This window comes from Hirundo rustica, chromosome 2 (genome assembly GCF_015227805.2).
Source record: "Hirundo rustica isolate bHirRus1 chromosome 2, bHirRus1.pri.v3, whole genome shotgun sequence".
Classification (NCBI taxonomy): Eukaryota; Metazoa; Chordata; class Aves; order Passeriformes; family Hirundinidae; genus Hirundo; species Hirundo rustica.
Window position 1 is genome coordinate 92,370,855 of NC_053451.1, and position 20,457 is coordinate 92,391,311.

Consider the following 20,457-nt stretch of genomic DNA (forward strand, 5'->3'; position numbering starts at 1 on the left):
GCTAGGATGTGCAGCTGTGTTAGAATGTGTCAAAGACTCCCGAGGCATCCCATGAGATTCACATCATTATACCGAGCTCCTCGCCTGGTGGGAGGCACCTGAGCATTCCCACCTGAAGCAGAGTGAAAACAGACCCAATAGATATTGTGTTCTGGGGATTTCTCTCCATCACATCTTCAGGATTTGCTCCACCACCAGACAGACGTGGTCAGCGACCACCACTTTAACCAAGACTGTGCAGCAACCAAGTCTTGTCGCTTGTGGGTGGTGAGATCCTCACACTCTTGTACTTTCTCTTTTTTTCCCTTGTCTGTGTCCTTGGGTGATGTTGTTGCGCTTTCATATTGTAATGCTTTGGTGTTGTTCTATTACTATAGAGAATAACCACCAAAACAGCTCTATACCTCTATTCCTTTGCAACCAAATTGTTCTGCAATAAACCCTACACTGTTTATTTACAGCCACTGATCATTCAGTGTTGTTTCATTCTAATCTGCCCCAAAGGAGCTATTAACAAGAACCTGGGTTACACTCACCTTCTGCAGCAGCTCGTAACACTTCAGATTCCCACAACACCCGGGAAACGCATTTAAAGCGTCTCCTTTGTATATTTATACTTCCTTGGTTTTAACCAATTTGCTAATGCAAAGAAGCAGAAAGCCCTCACATAAAGCAAAAGACCATGAGCCTTACCATGTCTTTAAATGCCCCAAGAATGGCTGCCGTGATAATCCCCAGAAACAACCCGATGATGTTGAGGACTGTGGAGGACCACAACAGTCTGTACAGGTGAAGCACATCCTGACAGCTGCTCACGCCGAGAAATTCATAGTAGCTGGAGGACTGGTCTGAACTGAAAGAGAACGCAAACAATGTTTTTTGCACGTAATACCGAGCACTACAGGATCTGACTCCTTCCTGCTTGCTTTCCTCCTTGGCAAAGTACTACATCCATGCTCCCAACAAAAACTGCTCAGAAGAACAGGAGAAAGCCCTGCTGAAAAACCAGCTCTGCTAAGGCCACCACCAAGTGTTATCTAACCAATACCAACCCTAGTTTGACTGACTGGTGGTGGCTACCAGCATGGATCCTTTATCTTTTGTTCCTCGTCTTTAAACAGAGACACGATCTTGGTATATGGATGCTGCCCTTGTCATTTAGCTACCAGATAGAGCTTTCTTAGCTTTGCTTTTTTTCCTAGCTCACCTAGAAATCTGGCATCTCAGAGACTGGGGAAGGCAAGTTGCTTAAGCATTAATTCAACCACAGGAAGGGAGATATTGCCAGCTGGCTACATTTGTTTGTGGTGTCTCTGGTTCCAAATTAATACAACCCAGTACAGTATAAAGATGCCTTTACACTCTGGATTGTACTATCCAGAAATATTTGTTCATATTTCTACACCACACTGGTTATTGTAAATCAGGCATGTGGTGAAGTTACGCCTCAGTGTCTTGCCAAAAGCTAGAAATATCCTACTGCAAAATTTAAACCCACAAGTTCCCACAGTTCTTTCCAGTACCCACCTTAATTTGAACCCATTAACAAGCTCCTAGGGCAGCTATTTGAATTTGAAAGTTTTTTTTTTTGTAAATGACAAGCCTGTTTTTCCACTATTAGGAAATTGCCAAATTGCCATCAGATTATGGTGGAAACCAGAAGTGAGCAGTTTGAGTTCACTCTTCTGTTCCTCCATGGGGAAGGAGTGCATGGGGCAGCAATGGAGGTTATGGAAAGTTAGGTTAGTTAGGGAAAACTCTGCAGAGCAGTTCACAACATTTCTGGGAAGAACCACATCAGGCACCATAACTTCTGGAAATATCCAGTCGATGGATTCAGGTCATGGTTCTGGCACTGAAGAACCATACTATCAAGCTCACCTGGGCCCTGCCATGAGCCCATCTTAACTAAATAAACCTACAGCTTCAGCTGCTTTGAGGCTGAGGAAATTTGATTTACAGTCCTGCCTTCATATCAGTCTATTCCATGGCTGACAACAAATCTCTCTGTGGGCCTGTGCTTCCTCCTGCTTCTCTCTAGGCAGCTTGGGAACTGGAATTGCCAAGTCTCCAGAGCAGTGTGGCTGCTTATTTACCCTGGATTTGTCCGTGCCAGTGCCATAAGGTCTTGCTGTCCACTGCAGAATGTTGACAATAGCAGAACACACACATTTAATTGTATCATTGAATAATGTCACAGCAGTGATCAGATCCAAGTGTTTCAAACAAACTCAGTGTCTTAGAAAAATGGCACTGATGATCTCCATCTGAAAGGGAAATATGCCTGATCTCTCCTTGTGGTTAATTTATACTTTAAGCAACAGTTTCAATCACTTTTTTTGGCAACTCTGAATACTTTTCCCCCCTTTAACACCCCTGTTCTTTTCTGTGTTGAATTGGGCTGTTTGGTTCAGTGTTAACATGCAGGCAGTAGCTGTATACCATGAAGGAAGCCTTCTCGCTATATACATACTGCATCGCAAATACGATGTTCAATCATCTGTCACAGAAAAGGTACCAAAGCTGAGCATTCTCTACCTTTCCCACTTGTTTTGTATACCTCCATCATGTCCAGATTCAACACTTCTTACATAAGCAAAAGACTCTACACAGGATTTTAATCCATTCCATAGACCTTCATTCACTTTGTGTCTCCCATCTGCATAAGAAATATGCATGCATAAATCACTTCCCTCTAGTCCCAAATGTCATTTTGCTTCTCTAGTTGAGGTATAATCTGGCTAAGAGCTAGTTTTTCATGCAGAGGCCTTGTGTAGAAGCTTGATTGTTCACACCTTGTTGCCCTACATCTAAAATGTTTGTGTCTAGCATCACACTAGCCAAGTCTTACAGAGGACTGGGGCTATTCAGGACTGCTAGCATGTGAAGAGGAGGCAAAACCAAAATAAAATAGATGTAAGAAGGAAGAAAGATGAGAAATACACAGGGGCAAAGAAGGAAAAGTGACTGTGGCTGAACTGTAGAGGGTTGCAGATGTTGCACGAGAGTGCACTGTAAGATGACATACAAGGGCAGGCAGAGATAAGACAAGGGAGAATAGTTTTAAACAAAACCAGGGAAGATTTAGATATTAGGAAGAAATTCCTCACTGTGAGGGTGGTGAGACACTGGAACAGATTGCCCAGAGAAGTTGTGGATGTCCCATTAGTGGAAGTGTTCAAGGCCAGATTGGATGGAGCTCTGAAGAGCCTGGTCCAGTGGAAGGGGTCCCTGCCCATGGCAGGGGGTTGGAACTAGATGGTCTTTATGGTCCCTTACAACCCAAACCATTCAGTGATTCTATGACAGTGAGATGTGCAAAGGGTTAGCCAAGCAGAAGAGTCAGTAAATCTAAAGGGAAAAATGCATTGCCAGACCAACAGTATATCTGAACAGGGATGTAACTGAGTGACCGGTTTTGATCACACAGCAAAAAGCTTATGGACATGTTTAAAGAAAAAGAAACTGAAATAACACTAACACTAATGAACAACTCCTGACCCACTTTGTGTTGGTATCAGGACTTCAATTGCAGAGGAACTGGATTTCTCAGCATACAAGCCCCTTGTGTTACTTCTTCGGGCCCTACCATTTACAAGTAAGGACAACCAACCAAGAATTTCTCAGAGGCCTCGGAATGCACACAGGTACTTACTTCTCACAGTTGTACAGATCACAGCAATAGCATGTGTTACTCTTCACTTTCAGCTGGCACTTGCTGTTTAGGGTATGACATGTCACCTGCCAAAAAAGCAGAAACTTACTTTTATGCTCAACGTTTCAGTGTTGTGTGAATCATCCTACTGTACTGACCACCAAAAAAAACCCACCAAAAAACCAAACAGCTACTACAACATTGTCAAGTTGTCTTACCTGTTGTGCAGAAAGATCCTGAGATTCCAAAATTCATGACTGGAAGCCAGAAGGTCATCCCTGAGCTCACAGGAGTTTGAACCAGGATGACAGCCCCTGAGTCTGAGGGCATTCACACATTCTGGCAGCCCAGAGCTCCCAGCACCAGCCTGCAGCCAGGGCTGCCAGAGCTTTCAAGCACTTTGCTGCACTGCCTGGTGCTATTCTGCTGAGACCCAGAGTGTGCAGCCATGAGACTCAGATCTCTACAGCTGTGATGAACTGACCGTGGGTCTGGAAATATACACTACAGCAAACAATGAAGTGGATAAGAGAACCAGTCCATTACAGTGGCGAAATGGCAAGGGAGCCAATTTATCTGAACAGCTTCCAATAAATGGGAGCTCTCCCCTTTAAGTGAAACCCTTCTGAAGAAGGAAGTAATTGTGAACAACAGCAAGAACTATCTTCTAACCCACAATCAGAATAATTCAGAAAAGATCCAAGTACTCCAACAAATAAGTACCATTTATTGCAGGTTCTCAAATACAAAACTGAAAAGGTTTATTTATGTGAGGAGGAATTGAAAGGATGGACAGATGTTAGAACAATAAAGGCAGGCACACGTAAGCCACTCTCCATCCAGACACAAAATCATTTTAATGAATCCTTAAATGTGGTAAGCATTAATCAGTTCTATCTGGCACTACAGACCAATTGAAATACTTTATATGTAAGGCTTTTTTTTTTTTTTTTTTTTTTTTTTTTTTTTTTTTTTTTTTTTTTTTTTTTTTCTCCCTGAGAGTTTTGGCTTATTAACTTTGAGATCCTGGAGAGCTGTCAGGTTTTAAAAGCTAGCAGTCCGAAAATAAATTTTTTCTATAGCTGTTATTTGATAGGAAAAAAATCTCTATAACCACTGAGAACTACTTTGTTCATAAAATGCAATTAAAGTGTATTATTGAGTGGAAAATTCCTCATAATGAAAAAGCAGAAGGAGCATGCTTAGGATTACATGCCCACTTTTGACAAGTTTATCAGACAGCTCTGGATTAGCCACAAATGTGTTACTCTATGGAACAGTGTCCACAAGAGATGTTAAACCAGATGTTTCTCACTTCCTAAGTCCTGGATCTGTGTATCCTGTTAGTATGAAAACTGTCACTGCTGATGAGTCTGTACTCCTCACATACTTGTTCCCAGCAAAAAGGAAAGCCTTAAACACACACACTCAGCAACAGAGGAAGTTCATCTCACAACCCGTCTCCAACTTGCTGCACTCATCCTTAGCAGGATTTGACCAAGCAGTGGAAAATGTGTGACAAAACTTATGTTAGAAGGAGATTAATATGATTCCTTGGGATTGTTTTGCTGCTCAGGACAAGGCTGTACCTGTGGTTACTGTCTCATACAAATCAGCTCTTCTATCCCAAAATGGTAGGTTATAGAAGGACAGTCTCAGTCTAGGTTGCAATCTGGGAATGGAGCTCACAGTTTGATACAGACACATCCCACTTTTCAAAAGGACATCTCACCCTCAGACAGGACCTTGTTTCAACACTATTGCTCTATTGTGTATGAACTTACTGGAGTGTAGGCTTTGTTGGCCTGAAGCCACATTCAGCTGCAGCTGTCAGCCTGAGCTGCAGTTTACTGCAGAAGAGGAGCTCGTACTGTCACTGACTGCAGCAGCTTAATCAAGGCAGTGACTGAACCCCCTGGCTACTTCTCAGAGCAGGCTGAAAACTAATCCTGGAGCACAGAGTGCTACCTCAGCCATTTTGTGAGGTGCCCTATGGCTTTGTATTCAGTGAATCTTCAGACTTTGGTTTTGACCTCCTGTATACAGTGAAAATGGCCTGGGACCCACATCCTGCTACAGATTGGGATAGGAGGACTTTATCAGATGGAATGTGCTGCTAAAAAGTGGTTTGTTCTGATGTATGGTTTGGGAACCACTTCTAATAGGAAATAAAATTAGTTTTCCCCTCTCCAAGCAATAATAAGCCCAGTCTGCCCATTTTAATGGAGAAGGCTAGAAGTACAAAATAGGGAGACTAGCATTATCATAAACATGGTTTTTAGCTGCTTCTACACTACAAGGCACATATTCTTGGCCAAGGAAGTTATAGTAGTTATCTATTTTTATCACTGCATTTTTAAAACATGCATAGAACAAGACACTCCTTTTTAGGAGAACAGTGAATAAACCAAAATAAACAAATCAGTGTGTGGTGTGAGCAAGGGTGGTGGAAACAGACCATTTGTGGGTGTTCTGCATGTCAAGACCTACTATTTCATTTCAGTGACCAGACACACAGCTTTTTCATGTCTTGGATGTTTGTGATTGATTATCTCCTCAGCACCAATTGAAGATATGTTCTCCTCTCATAGTAACTGCAAAAAACCAAAATTCTTTCTGCTTTGAGCAAAGAGAACTGAAACAGGCACACTAATTGAGCTGGAGACCACTTAGAGGTGAGAGATGTCAATCAAAAGGAAACTCGAAGTCAGTAAGCAATCTGCTTTCCTAGTTAAGTGTTTGCCTGACATGCAGAGCATGTCCTCTGCTCACTACCTGGCTACCTTTGGAAAAGCGAAAACCAAGTATAAATGTCATGGATCCTTAACTCTGAATTCACATGCCCTAATGCTAAATCAGTGAACAACCAGAGAAGAATGTTATTAGAAACTACCTACACTTTTATAAGATATGCGGTTTGTTTTTTTTCCAGAATAGAGGAAGGAGTTCTGGGTGGCCCAAGTTTAGACATTCCCAGAATCAGCAGAGCTGTGGAAAACTATCTGGCCAGAAGCCTGAGGCTAGGGTCACCTGCAAGGAGCTGTGGTCAGTGTGAGGCCAACCACATGCTTATTACAGGAGGCAGAAGCATTTCTCAGGACACGTCTGTGTCTGAGTGTGCAGGCACATTTTAGAAGAGGAAGGAGTAAATCTTACAGGAAGGGGTATTGTCACACTTCAGAAGTTTGTCTGGGTCGGTCTTTACATGAGGAGATCAGTGAAATATTTTTTGTCATACATTTTCTGGAATCAACAGCAGGATGCTCTAGCAGCAAGATTTAAGGACTGCTAAACTAGTAGTATACTTTGCTAAGCTTTCTAGAAATATTAGTGGTAACATTCCCCATACACATTTTCTTAGGCATGGCAGGAATGGTGATGAAGAACAACTGCCTTCTTGAAAGTTATACCACTGTTTAGCTGTTCTCCATTTTGCTTTTCTATTCACTCCCACCAATTTACCACAATAATAAAATAGGAAAAGAAGCTAAATCTGGACTTCTCAAGAAGCTAGCCATTTGGATATGGGCACTTTTCTGACCATGTTACTGTCATTGAGATAATAAAAATGCTGCATTCAAACCACTGATGTTCTTGGCCTGTGCTGGATAAATGCAGAGATTTGAAGTCTCCTGGATGATACAAATGGGTTAGATATTTCCTATTCTACTTGGAGTCTACAAAAGCCTTCTTAGAGGAAGATGCCAATGTGACAAACATGCCCCAGACAATTATTATATAGCATAGATGGTCTAGAAATCATTCCAGTCACAGAGTAATGTACTGGATACAAACACTGATGATGACTCAAAACCTCACTGACTATAGTGATTTGCAATCATCAGAGGCTTGGACAAGCAGGGAGTCACTTGTGGGAGAAAAGCAGTGGGGTTTCTACCTACCCGTGACCTACATGCACAGACATGCTCTCAAATATCTCCCTCGCTCCTCCCCAGCACAGCAGAAATGAACACATGAGATGAGTTTGTTTACCTCAGTCTGGTAGGCATCATACAGGAATCCTATTCCACTCGAATAAAACTGGCATCTTTTGTTATACAGAGGTCTGGGTTCCTGTAAAGAGAAAGGCAGCCAAAAGAGTGATTGGTTTGGAGGAAGTGGAATGCACCATGTCCCATGTCCCCATGCAGATGTTTACAACTTTGTGGAGCTGAAGCAATGCAGTCACTTGGGTAAACGGCTCACACCCCCTGTGTTGGCTTTCTTTCTGGAATGGCCCTCCTCAGGGTTACATTTTCCATCCTCACTCCACCACTAAGATATGTGAGTATCATCTATTTTTCTCTAAAAGTCATCACCTCTGGCATTTAACCATTTGATGTTGTTTAACCACACTTGACGTCAAATAGTACTGCTCAGAGAATGGTCCAGTCTCTCTTTTTTCTGGTACTGTTTCTTACCCAAAACCAAGATTTATTTTTCAGGTTGTTTTCAAGATACTTTCTTTTCAAGGGATTTACTTTCTAAAGAGTTTCAACAGTGTCCATGGTGAGAACAAAGAAATGTAGATAATAGTTTGCATATTCCACTTATAACACACACATCAAATCCCAGAAGTAAAACAAAGAATAATGAAGAAATTAGGGCATAAAGAGAAAGCAACTTACATTATTTGTTTTTGCCTTATTTTCCATTTATGCTATTGCAAAATATGCATTCACTGCTCATATTTTATATTTTGCTTGTAACAGTTCCCCCAAACTGATATAAAGAAAGAACACAATGAAATATTCTTGGCCAGATGGAAAATGTGTGCTTCTGACCTTGGCAAACAACCACTTTGAAGGCTGGAAGGTGCATACCTCAGTCAGTTTCAGGGCTAGACCATATTTGTCTTGGGAGGATTTGACAAATTGAATCCTCTGTGATTCAATGTCTATCTCAAAACAGTGTTGGAATTACTTAATGTTTACAAAACAAAAAACAAAAGACTTTTTCAACTTGCCATCGTTTATCTAGTCCTGATATGTGCCTTCAAAAGCATGAAGAGCTGGGAGTGTGGGTTGATCTGTTGGAAGGTAGGAGGGCTCTGCAGAGAGACCTGGAATGGTTGGATGGATGGGCAGAGTCCAATAAGATGATGTTTAATAAGTCCAAGTGCTGAGTCCTGCACTTTGGCCACAATAACCCCCTGCAGCATTATAGGCTGGGGATGGTGTGGCTGGACAGTGCCCAGGAGGAAAGGGACCTGGGGGTGCTGAACATGAGCCAGCAGTGTGCCCAGGTGACCAAGAGGGCCAATGGCATCCTGGCCTGGATCAGGAATGGTGTGACAGGAGCAGGGAGGTCATTCTTCCCCTGTACTCAGCACTGGTGAGGCCACACCTTGAGTGCTGTGTCCAGTTCTGTCCCCGCAGTTTAGGAAGGACGTTGAGATGCTTGAGCCTGTTCAGAGGAGGCAACGAGGCTGGTGAGGGGCTTGGAACACAAACCCTGGGAGGAACAGCTGAGGGAGATGGGGTTGTTTAGCCTGGAGAAAAGGAGACTCAGAGGTGACCTTATCACTCCCTACAACTTCCTGAAGGTTGGTTGTAGCCAGGCACACTTTCTCCAGGCAGCAGCTGACAAAACAAGAGGCCACAGTCTTAAGCTGCACCAAGGGAAAGAGTGATCATGTACTAGAACTGTCTGCTCAGGGAGGTGAAGGAGTCATCATCGCTGGATGTGTTTAAAAAAGGATTGGATGTGGCACTCGGTGCCATGGTTTAGTTGAGGTGTTAGGGCGTGGGTTGGACTTGATCTTGAAGGTCTCTTCAAACCTGGTGATTCTGTGATTCTGTGAAAGCACTCAAGTGCTCATTGCTCCTCAGTATGTCAGACAGGCCAGATCCAATAGAGAAGATGCAAACTCACTATCTGCCATCCCCTCTTTCCATGCCAACTGACAAGCGAAGGACTATTTAAGTTGTTAGCAGAAATCTTAGCTGATTAACTTTCACAGCATTTTAAAGCTTTAAGATCCATCCAGGAGTAACGTAGATTTTGCAGAAAGATCTGCACTATCTGATCACAAGCAGAGTGCTTGTTGGATAATGAAGTGTGAACTGTACAAATCTGCTGATCCAAAATACATAATTAGTTAAAATGCAGAGCTAGGCAGGAATGCAGACAGATCAATGAATAAAGCTCCTCCATCAGCTTGTTTGCCTTTCTGATTACTCCGGCAAACTTCAGCAAGTTTGGACACCAACTCTCAAGGGTTAGAGAAAGGTTAGCTTCCTGCATCCAAAAATATTTATTTATACTACACAAGTGTAAGAAAAAATGTTTCAGTAACTCTTCTTCTCTAGAGGAAAAGCAAATACCACAAGAACAGCATGCCATGTCTTGAACTAGGTCAACATTCTTCCACAGTCCTGGGAAAGCATTAGCCTTTAGCCATGACTTCCAGGGACAGATCTGGTTGGGAGGTCTAAGAGGACTGCTGTTTCTCTGCCGGAACGAGGAGCTGACAAGGAGAGGAACTCTGCAGGACTTCATAGTTACAAACAAGGAAAGATTGCTCAGGGATGTACAGGTCAGGGGCAGCCTTGCTCCTAATGATATGGTGGGATTCAGGATCTGGAGAGGATGGAGCAGGATCCCAACTCTGGACTTGAAGAAAGGAAACTTTGGCTTATCCAGTGATATATGTGGAAGAACCCAATGGGATACAGTCCTGGAAGGAAATGAGGTCCAGGAAAGTGGGTTGATATTCAACATTCATCTCCTCCAAACTGAGAAACAGTTCATCCCATCTAGCAGGAAATCAAGTAAAGGCAGCATGAAGCCTGTGTGGATAAACAAGGAGCTCCAGATGTAACTCAGGCATGAAAAGGAAGTCTACAAGAAGCACAATAAAGGGGAAATCACCAGGAAGAAAAACAGAAAAATTATATGAGCATGCACAGATGGGGTTAGGAAAGCCAAAGCTCTCTTGGAATTCAGTCCAGCAAGGATTGCAAAGGGCAGAAAGAAGAGCTTCTACTTGGTATATTAGCAGAAAAAGGAAATCAGGAAAATATGTGTGCATCACTGAATAAGGCAGGCAACATAGTACAAAGACATGGAAAAGATCAAAGTATTCTGTGCCTTCTTTACCTTGTCTGCAGTGGAGACGAGTGGGAAAATCTGGCACTAGAAATAATAACCCTTGCCAAAAGGAGATCAGTTTCGAGAACATTTAAACAGACTGGTGATACATCCTGTCTTCAAGAATGACAAGAAAGACAATCAAGGGAACTACACACTGATGGGAAGGGATGGAACAAGCAATCTTGGAAACAATTTCCAAACACCTCAAGGACATGGAGGTGATTTAGAGTAGTCAGCAAGGATTTACGAAGGGAGAGTCATGTCTGACCCACCTGTTGACCTTCTACAAGGGTATGACTGGCTTGGTGGATGAGCGGAGCTTCTTGCTCAACTGCTTCTGGATCTTCATCTTCACTAATTGCCGCTGGCAGTCTCTCCTTCTCACAGACAAGCTGATGAAATATGGGCTAAATAAATGGAGAGTGAGATGGATTGAAAGCTGGAAGAGCTGCTGAGGTTGTAGTGTTGGGACCAGCTGGAGGTGACCCCAGAGGTCAATGCCAGGACAGTATTGGATAACATCTCAATTGCTGAACTGGATGATGGGTAGAGTGCACCCTCTGCTAGCTAGCAGATGATAAAAATTTGGGATGAATGGCTGAAACACCACAGGACCATGACATTGTTCAGAGAGACCTGGGCTGGAGAAATGGCCCACAGGAACCTCAACAAGGTCAGTACAGGAAAATTCCAAATCCTGCACCTGGGGAGGAATAATCCCATGCACCAGGAAAGACTGGGGCCTGACTGGCTGGAGAGCAGCTCTACAGAGGGTCCTGGAGGGTAGCAAGTTCAACATGAGCCAGCAATGTGTCCTTGTGGCAAGAAAAGACAGCAGTATCCTTGACTGCATTACGAAGAGCACCACCAGCAGGCCCAGGAAGTTGATCCTTCATCTTAACACTGGTGAGACACATCTGGAATACTGGATAAAGTGGTTGGCTCCCCAGTATGAGAGAGACCACAGACATGGTCTATGAGTTAACAGAGTGGAACATCTGTTGTATGAGAAGCAGAGCGGTGTCTGTTCATCCCAGACAAGAGAAGGCTCCCATGCACCATGTCAATACTGATACTTGATGGGGAAGTGAAGAAGATGGAGCCACATTTCTCTCAGTAGTGTCCAGAAAAATTACAAGGTGCAGCAGGCACAAACTGAAATATGGAAAATTCCATTTAAACATAAGAAACCTTTTTTATTCTACGGGTGATTAAACACTGGAACAAGTTTCTCAGAGTGGTTGATCAGCCTCCATCCTTGGAGATACTCAAACTGGGCACTCAAACTGTACACAGTTCTGAGCCACCTGTGCTAGCTAACACTGCTCTAAGCACTTGTGGTTGGATTATAAATCTTCAGAGGCTCTGCCCACTCTCAGCAGCTCTGATTCTGTGAAGAGAGTCAGAGTATATGTCAGGCTATGAGCAGACTAACAAATTCTCTCAAAGTATCATAGGTTATGAGTTTAGCAGATATGCCTTAACACCTGGAGACAGATGCTCCCTGGCCTTACCTTTGGGGCATTTGTATCTTACTACAGGTTGCTGATGAGTAACACCACCACATCACACTATGAGGCTGAGTCTGAGAATGCTAAGATAACTCCCCTCAGACACCACTGTATCTTCTTAAAGGCAGTGAGAGAGCTGTCTAATCTGTCTCCATCAAATACAAGAAGACCCTCACTTTTGGCCCTGATCTCTTGGCTTATACAGTTTTTCTACCTCTTACACCTTCTTCCTCTTAAAAAATAAACCGGTCTTTTTGTTGGTTTGGTTTTTGATGGAGAAGACAAGCACACTTTTCATCCAAGTGTGCTTGTGACTGGAAGCAGCACTGTTCCCTGAAGAAAGAGGTTATTGATTAATCCATACCAGCTATTATGGCTTCATATTGCTGTACAGCACAAAGGTCAGAGCGGTGACACGGAAGTGGCCACATTGAATACAGTTATTACATTTGCATGCACAGTCATGGCAAACGAGTACCTTCCTTCATGCACCTAATTTTGAACAGCAAGCCTCCTGCATTCAGTCCATTCTCTGAATGCATCCCTACGTGCAATCAAACAATTGAGTGATGATCAAGTGTACAAAAATAACAGAGATTAGATAACATTGGTGTGGTCCAGACACCTACAAAATTTAACACCTAAAGCACACAGCTTTTAAGTAAAGGTACACTGAGGATGCTGAAAGGTTGCATTGGTAAAAGCTTCCATTTTCATGCCACAGAGGTGCTGTGGTCTGTCTGTCTACTAAGGTGTTTATATGAATAAGGCACCACATAGATATTAAAAAGTGTTTAAAAGTTATCCAACAGTATGTCACACCACATAAGCACCCACAGGGCTTTATAGGAGTGTCTAATACCAAATATGTGTGTGCATGTATATATATACATTTCATCTATTAAGAGTAATTCTAAATTATACAGCAAAAATATTCTTTTAGACTGATTTAATATAATTTGATACCAAGAACTTCCTCAAACACTGTTACTGAAACAGAGCTATGCAATACGACCCACTGATGTGTAGTATTGATATATTACAAATCATGCATTCCCTTTGTTTCTTTGAGTAAGTCCCTTTAAGTGGAAATGGGCAGGTGGGAAAGTTCTGTTAGTTAAAGCTCTGCTGATGGACACAGAGGAAAAAATATGTAGGCTGGTAAAAAGAGGAAGACTTCTCTATAAAAATGTAGTTATATTCTTGGGTTTGTTTATTTACTGATGCAAAGGAAAAATTGACAGGTTTTATTCAATCCTTCTGAGCACGGGAAAAGGTGATTTCTTAGCTAACTACACTTGAGTGAATTTGTGTATACTGAGCAGGTACAGTCAGAATACCATCAAGCTAAGCTTAGAAAATTTTCAGATGTGTCAAAAAAACATCCAAAACCCCTTTAATTTCAGACAAATCAGAACTGCTCAGCCTTGAAAGCCTTGAACACTACAAGGCAAACTGTAACTTTGCCTCTCCTTGAATTTTTTATTTCAATAGTTTTCTAGTATGTGTATTAAAACCTGAGAATGGCAGACGGACAAGAGGAAAGGCTTTATGCCAAGGAAGAAAAGATTTGGTCCAAATATAGAGGGTTCTGGTTTGGCTGATTACTTTATTTTAAGAGCATACAACAGAAACCCCACATTCTCTTTGATGGTGGGTTGCAGCATGCTTTTTGTGTAAGAGTAGTATTCTTTTAAGAGTATATTTGATAAAATGTCTGTGGGGAGGTTGAAGGGCTCTTAGCTGAGGTATGGAAAAAAGTTTTTCTATTCCAGTTTTTGTTTCCTTGGAGAACAGATATATTTTGGATAACATAGGGAAAATTCCATCTCCTTTATGTGTAAGCTCACTTTCAGAAAACAGAGATATAGCTTAAACTGTATTGACTGAAATGTATGCCATATTTTACAAAACATGGTTAATAATTTATTGAAATAACTATACAGTGAGAGCTATTTTTTTCCAATTACAGTATTTATTTAGTCTTAGCTTCCACAGATGCATCAAGAGAGGTGTAGATTAATCAGTGCCAGGGAATGTTCCCAGGCTTGAAACTCGACCATCAAGCCCATTAAACAGTTAGAACTGTGCTGGTGACGGCTTTGGCCTGGGGAAATTATCACTCTTCCAAAATAATTCCTGGGCATGGTTTGTAAATTAGTGTGGGCCAAGAACCATTCCCAGTAAGTAATTTGGACGTTGCCATTTACATTCCAAGAGACTTTGAGAGTGAGGACGTGGGCTTCACCACGCCAGTTGGCCTGGGGAGCAAGGAACCATCCTGGTCACATGTAAAAGATGAATATAGATAAAACTGAGGAGTCCAAAACCAGAATAAAGTTTTCAGTGTCTCATTAGCGTCAAGTTTTAATTTTCTGGTTTCGGTTGTTTTCATCTACTAGCAAAGCTAGCAATGAATAGGAGAAGGATAGCTGCCAAGATTTTTCAAGTTTAATCCTAAAAACAAACTGAAACATCACCCTTCAGTGCCAGCTCAGCCTTGTGCCAACAGCTGGGTGTTCTGGAGATTATAATTCCCTTCAAGATCACACTCTCTGCTAACTTTCTGAAAACAGGCATACAAATATGAACAAATAGAAGTTATTAGCAATTAGGTTTTATGCTCCTCTGGAGGGCCAGACGGAGCACAGGTATCTGTGTCTGCCCCACACTGGCACATGAGAGCCTACAAACCAGAGACCTTTCAGAACAAAAATAAAAGAAGCTCCTAAAAGAAGGGGCTAACATATTAGGAGCCTGGGAAAGCAGGCAGACTGGATCACTGTCTGGGGGCCCAAGCTAAAGTCAGTTGGATCCTACCCTGTACAAACAATGGGAGGAAATGCTACACGTCTTTTGTAATTCCTGTCTCTCTCTGACCAAGGGCTGTTTCTCCATCTTTTTCAACAGCAATCCCAAAGAGATGGCTTTCTCCTGAGGAAGACTGCTAGAAAATTCTAGGGAGTCACAGGAGTAATACAAACATCTTCATGCTTTCAATCATAAACAAATGAAATAGGTCCTTTTAAAAAATCTTTTATGAACAGTTCCCATATTGGCTCTGGCCAGTTTGATATTAGGAACTTCTGAGTCCAAGGCCAGTATCATCAATACTGCAGTGAGGGGGCGTCAGCTTTGCAGAACAAAACATTTCATAACTCAGTTTGCTCCCCAGCCTTGTGGCTCCCACACAGAGCACATGACCATACCCCTCTAGAATCAGAAGCAAGGATGGATTTTTTTGAAAAGTGTTTTGGGCTTTTACTCACTGTCAGATAAACCTGCAATTCAGTTTTCAGTCTGTAATTTCTGAAGCAGAAATGGCTTTCAGAAAACAGTTGCTAACTTGCAAACTTGCAAAATTTCACCGTTATATGGAAAAAGAAGAAACAATACCTCCTGAAATCTCCATATCCATATTTCCAGTTATTGAACCCACATCAACTGCCAGAGAACTAACTAATTAAAATAACATTTTAAAACTGCTAGTTTCCTAAAGACATGTATCTTCTCTTGTGTTGTTAAAGAATCTTTAACTTCCTGGTAGTCCAACAGAATGCCTTATCCATAATTCATGAGATATCAAATTTTTGTATACATATAGTTACATCCAGTTTGTTTTGTAAACTATTTGTTTATATATCGTTATTAGCATAGTATTCCTCATATGCTTCATCAAAATTTATTTCTGTAACTAATACCATCATTTTCAAACCTCTCTATTTCAGACAGCAGCTGGACATAAAGCCGGAGAGGGGTCCTTGCTCGCTGTGTGTCAGGAGCTTCTGGGCAGGACAGATCACATGCTCTCACATGAAATGTTGCCTCCTTGGACAGGCCAGTGTCCTGGGATGCCCACCACCACCATGGGGCTCAGTGGGCTTCTCTCCTCTCCTCTCCTCTCCTCTCCTCTCCTCTCCTCTCCTCTCCTCTCCTCTCCTCTCCTCTCCTCTCCTCTCCTCTCCTCTCCTCTCCTCTCCTCTCCTCTCCTCTCCTCTCCTCTCCTCTCCTCTCCTCTCCTCTCCTCTCCTCTCCTCTCCTCTCCTCTCCTCTCCTCTCCTCTCCTCTCCTCTCCTCTCCTCTCCTCTCCTCTCCTCTCCTCTTTATATCTGGGACAGCTCTTATGGGAGTGCCAGGCATCAGCTCCTGCCCTTTGCCAGGATGTTCTCTTTCAGTCAGTGGCAGGGGTTCTAAAGAGGTTGCCACTGCATCTCCACCTCTCTTATTCATGAAGGAATTCAACCCACATAATAAATTGGCTGTAAGCATTTGGCTGGCAGCTATCTGGAATGTGGTTGCTACAAAACCTCAGGTTTAAAAACCACTGTGACCATAAAAGGAAGTCCAGGTGCTAAAAAATAAAGTCATGGATATTATGGAGTGATGATTGAAAGACAGAAATTGTAAAGCAAAATCAAACAATTTATTTTTATTTTTTTTTTTTAGTTACCGAAGTTGGGAAAGTACAGTTATGGTTAGAAAATTAAATGTACTGCTGGATTTGGCAGTGTTAAGTTTATGTTGAACTCAATCATCTTAAAGGCCTTTTCCAACCTAAATAATTCTACCATTCTACAATAATCCCTTCCTATTTCACCTTTTGACCATGCATCAAGACAGTCTTTTCTAGAATTATTAACAGCTTTTATCTCATAGCCACCAAGGTCATAATCAGCTTTTGAATCCAAATGTGTCCGTTCAGTTTCACTTCATCAAGCAGGCCTCCAGGCCTTTCCATTTCTGCATTTCAGATGTTTTCCTCCTACTTTTTCTGATGTTTTCCCCTCTTGATGTCATCACCTTGACTATTGCCATGGAAAGTCCTAGGCTGTCAGGGTGTGCATAGTGCATGCTGGGTGGGATTTGAAAGGGTGAGTGTAAAAGAACCGCGAGCCTTTTGTGGATTCCCACAGTCCTGTGTGAGTGCAGCAGCCCAGCCCCAATGGCATGCTGCTGCCAAGGACTACAATGGACCAGACCGTCAGGAATTGAATGCTTCCAATATTTTTGCTATTGTTTTTTCAAAATTTATCCAATAATTAGGAAGGTATATTAAGAAATTTTAAGCCCTAGAATTGGGTTTTCAAGTGTTTCAAGTGTCTACAGACATGGCTAGTGTGTGTTAATTCTGTTTCTACACATATTGCTCATGCCCTAAGAGTCAAGGGTTCCCAGCTGATCAAACCCTCTAAAGCCTTGCAGAGTGAGACAGAGACATGCTTCTGTTCATGCCATACTGCTACTGTAACTACAGCACATTAGTGATCCCCTGGTGCAAATAATACATTCCCAGTGTTGTTTAGGCACTTCAGAGGCAGCCGTCATGGTATCTGGTTACATTCTTTGAGTGAGGTCATGCCATGACAGCAATTCCACTGCAGACTGCAGACAGCACTCACCCTTTCTTGTGCTTCTACGTCTGCCTTGCATGAATTTAAGAGCTGATCTTCTCCAGAAATGCTGCACTCCAGCCGAGATACCCTGTCTATTTTGTCTGCTATGCTGAAACAACCCAGCTTCAGTGGTGAAAATAGGAAAAGCAGCTGGTGGGGCTTAAAACTACTCTCACAAACCAGATCTACTGATTTACTGCACCTTGTGCTTTCCAGGGGCTCTTTTTAGGATTTCTATTTAATCTGAAAGACTGGATCCTACAGAATCCTCTTAATACTTGGTAGCAGTACATATTCATTTCAGGTCTTTCAAACCAGTAAATATTCAGAATATCTGTACATTGTCATGGCTGAAAAACACACATTCTGTCTCACTTTATATTTCCTCACTGATTTTTATTTTATGTTATCTTGGTTTAAAAAGACAGTTGTCTGCTAAGGAAAGCTAGAGAGCCAGAGCCTCCCTTGGAAAGGAGAATGTAAACCCCCTTCCCTCCAAATTATTATAATTTTGCAATTAGGGGCTTTCAGGCAAAGATATGGGAATAGGAGTAACAGATTTTTACTAGGAACATATATTAAAAAAAAAAAAAATGTAATAGTACAAAAAAACAAGCAAGGAAGCAAACAAAAATCCTGGAAAAACTCTGACAGTCATGGATACGACCTGGCACCCTGGTGGTCAGGGTGTTGGAAGCAGTCCAGATAAGTCCTCCTGGAGTAACAGATGTTGTTCTGTGGAGTAGAGATCGTCCTGTAGAAAGTCCAGTGCCGATGAGGTGGGTCCAGTCTTCCTCCAGGAATCCAGCGGAAAAACGGGATACTTTGTGTCCTGCAGTCCCAGTTTTTATCTAGCTGGGAACAGCTGGCTCCTCCCCCACTGGGTGGAGCATCTCCCAATGGGATGATGGAATGTGTCATGTCATTGGTGGGCCCCAATGGCCCATTATCAGAAGATGTCCTCCTGGAGGACGGAGGGGTGGTGAAAGAGATAAGAAACACTGCCCCGCCTGGTTTTAATGGCTGGGCTGTTATCAGAAGGCATCTGCCCCCCTCCCCCCTGGAGTTATAAGAGAAGAATAAAACATTTCCCAAAAAACAGCTTTCAACAGATAAAATAGAATTCACATTTTTAGGTTACATAATCCAATACATATGTAATACTTTGCAGTCACAGCCTTAGTCTTACTCTTCTATGTTTTGGTGAGGTTTGTGGTCTTGTAGCACTGCTACAGCCGAATGAGAAGCCTTCAGGTGATGGAGTTGCCCCGTTTTTGGACAATGGGCGCAGACAGAATACTTCCTGATGTGGACTGACGGGTCTGTTCTCACATGGATACAGATCTATTAGGAGAGGTTAAGACCTCTTCAAACAGGTGATTTTCCCTCAATGACTTTTGGCCACACTCTCTGTGGCACAAAGGCGGGAGGAAAGGCCCATCAGCCTTCACAAGCGGATGGATGGCAGAACAGGCAAAAGAAATGGGAGCTGACTCCCCTGCACATTCCCAAGGAGGTTCAGGGGCTGCAGTGCCCTGAGCTGGCGCAGGCCCAGGCTCCTGGCAGCAAGGAAAGATGTGTGTGCAGAGCTGCTGAGGAACGCGGTGCCTGTCTGCTCGGGGGCTGCTGCTCTGCCTGCTCTGGGGATAAGGCCACACAAGGATCCAGTGAGGAAGCCTACTCCTGCCTTAATACAGTAAATCTGAGCCTGGCTCAGGAACAGGTTTGCTTTTCTTTACTCAAGAATTGCTAGGCAAAGTCTCTCAGGGTAAGGCTATAGACCTTCCCATAATACCTGCAATAGCTATGTTGTGCAGTTAAAAACTTAGATTTGCCACTGGCTTTCACACAAGTTTCTAGTGATGCAATTAGCTGATACTATTCAAGGCTGTAATTTCAGTTATTGCTTGATGCAGTTAGTTATTTAATTGCTTATTATAGTTGATTACTTGCATTGATTATATTACTTTGATTATAGGGTTTGTTATATGAACTGATTGCTCTGTCTTGATTGTAATGATGTTGTGCCATGTGAGTAATTAACGTTTCCACAAGAATGCAAGAACTGTTTATTCTGTTTCTGGTAGTGTAACTCAAATACATGAAGAACTGCTCCATCTCCTTCCCGTTGCCTTAATGCTATAAGAATATGTAAGAAATCACAGAACTACAGAATATTCTGAGTTGGAAGGGACCCACAAGGATCATCTTAAGTGAATGGAATGATTCCACACAGGGATCAAACCTGCAACCTTGGCATTATGAGCACCATTCTTTAACCAACTGCGCTAAGCTCATATAAATCTCTGAGTTTGTTATTGGAAGAAATGTCATTTTGGAATACCTTAGTCTTTAGACATCTGAAATACTGAATATCCTGCTGACTGAAATGTACAGGAGTTTAATTTACAATGTTCTTCTGCATTTATTTTATAGCGAAGGGAAGGAAAAGAAGCTGCACTAAATACACATAACTGAGCTATATATAAATATATTGAATATCTACATCTACAAGTAAAATGCTAGAGGCTTAATTAACATTGCAGTGTTGATTTTATTTTTCAGGGCATGGCAAAATTATATCCCTATTATAATTTAATTAATTTAATAACAACTTTATGCACAACATTTTAATGTTAGATATTGAGCAGAAAACAGTCAGAAAGCAGGTGTTTATGCACAACATTTTAATGTTAGATATTGAGCAGAAAACAGTCAGAAAGCAGGTGTTTATGCCCAGCAATTTGTCATCAAAGCTCCCTATCACTCCTGTGATGGGGAGAACCCCATTGACACGTGTCAG

General features: G+C 42.2%; 1 protein-coding gene across 2 annotated transcripts in view; it reads right to left on the reverse strand.

The window, feature by feature from the left end:
- Positions 1-20,457, reverse strand: part of TMEM255B (transmembrane protein 255B) — a 66,880-nt gene that overhangs the window by 8,893 nt on the left and 37,530 nt on the right. For both annotated transcript variants that reach the window (XM_040055831.2, XM_040055830.2), the window contains 3 exons: positions 7,649-7,729; positions 3,656-3,741; positions 694-853 (listed from right to left, as the gene is read on the reverse strand). In XM_040055831.2, coding sequence (XP_039911765.1) covers positions 694-853; positions 3,656-3,741; positions 7,649-7,729 — 327 coding nt within the window. The remainder of the gene's footprint in view (positions 1-693; positions 854-3,655; positions 3,742-7,648; positions 7,730-20,457) is intronic.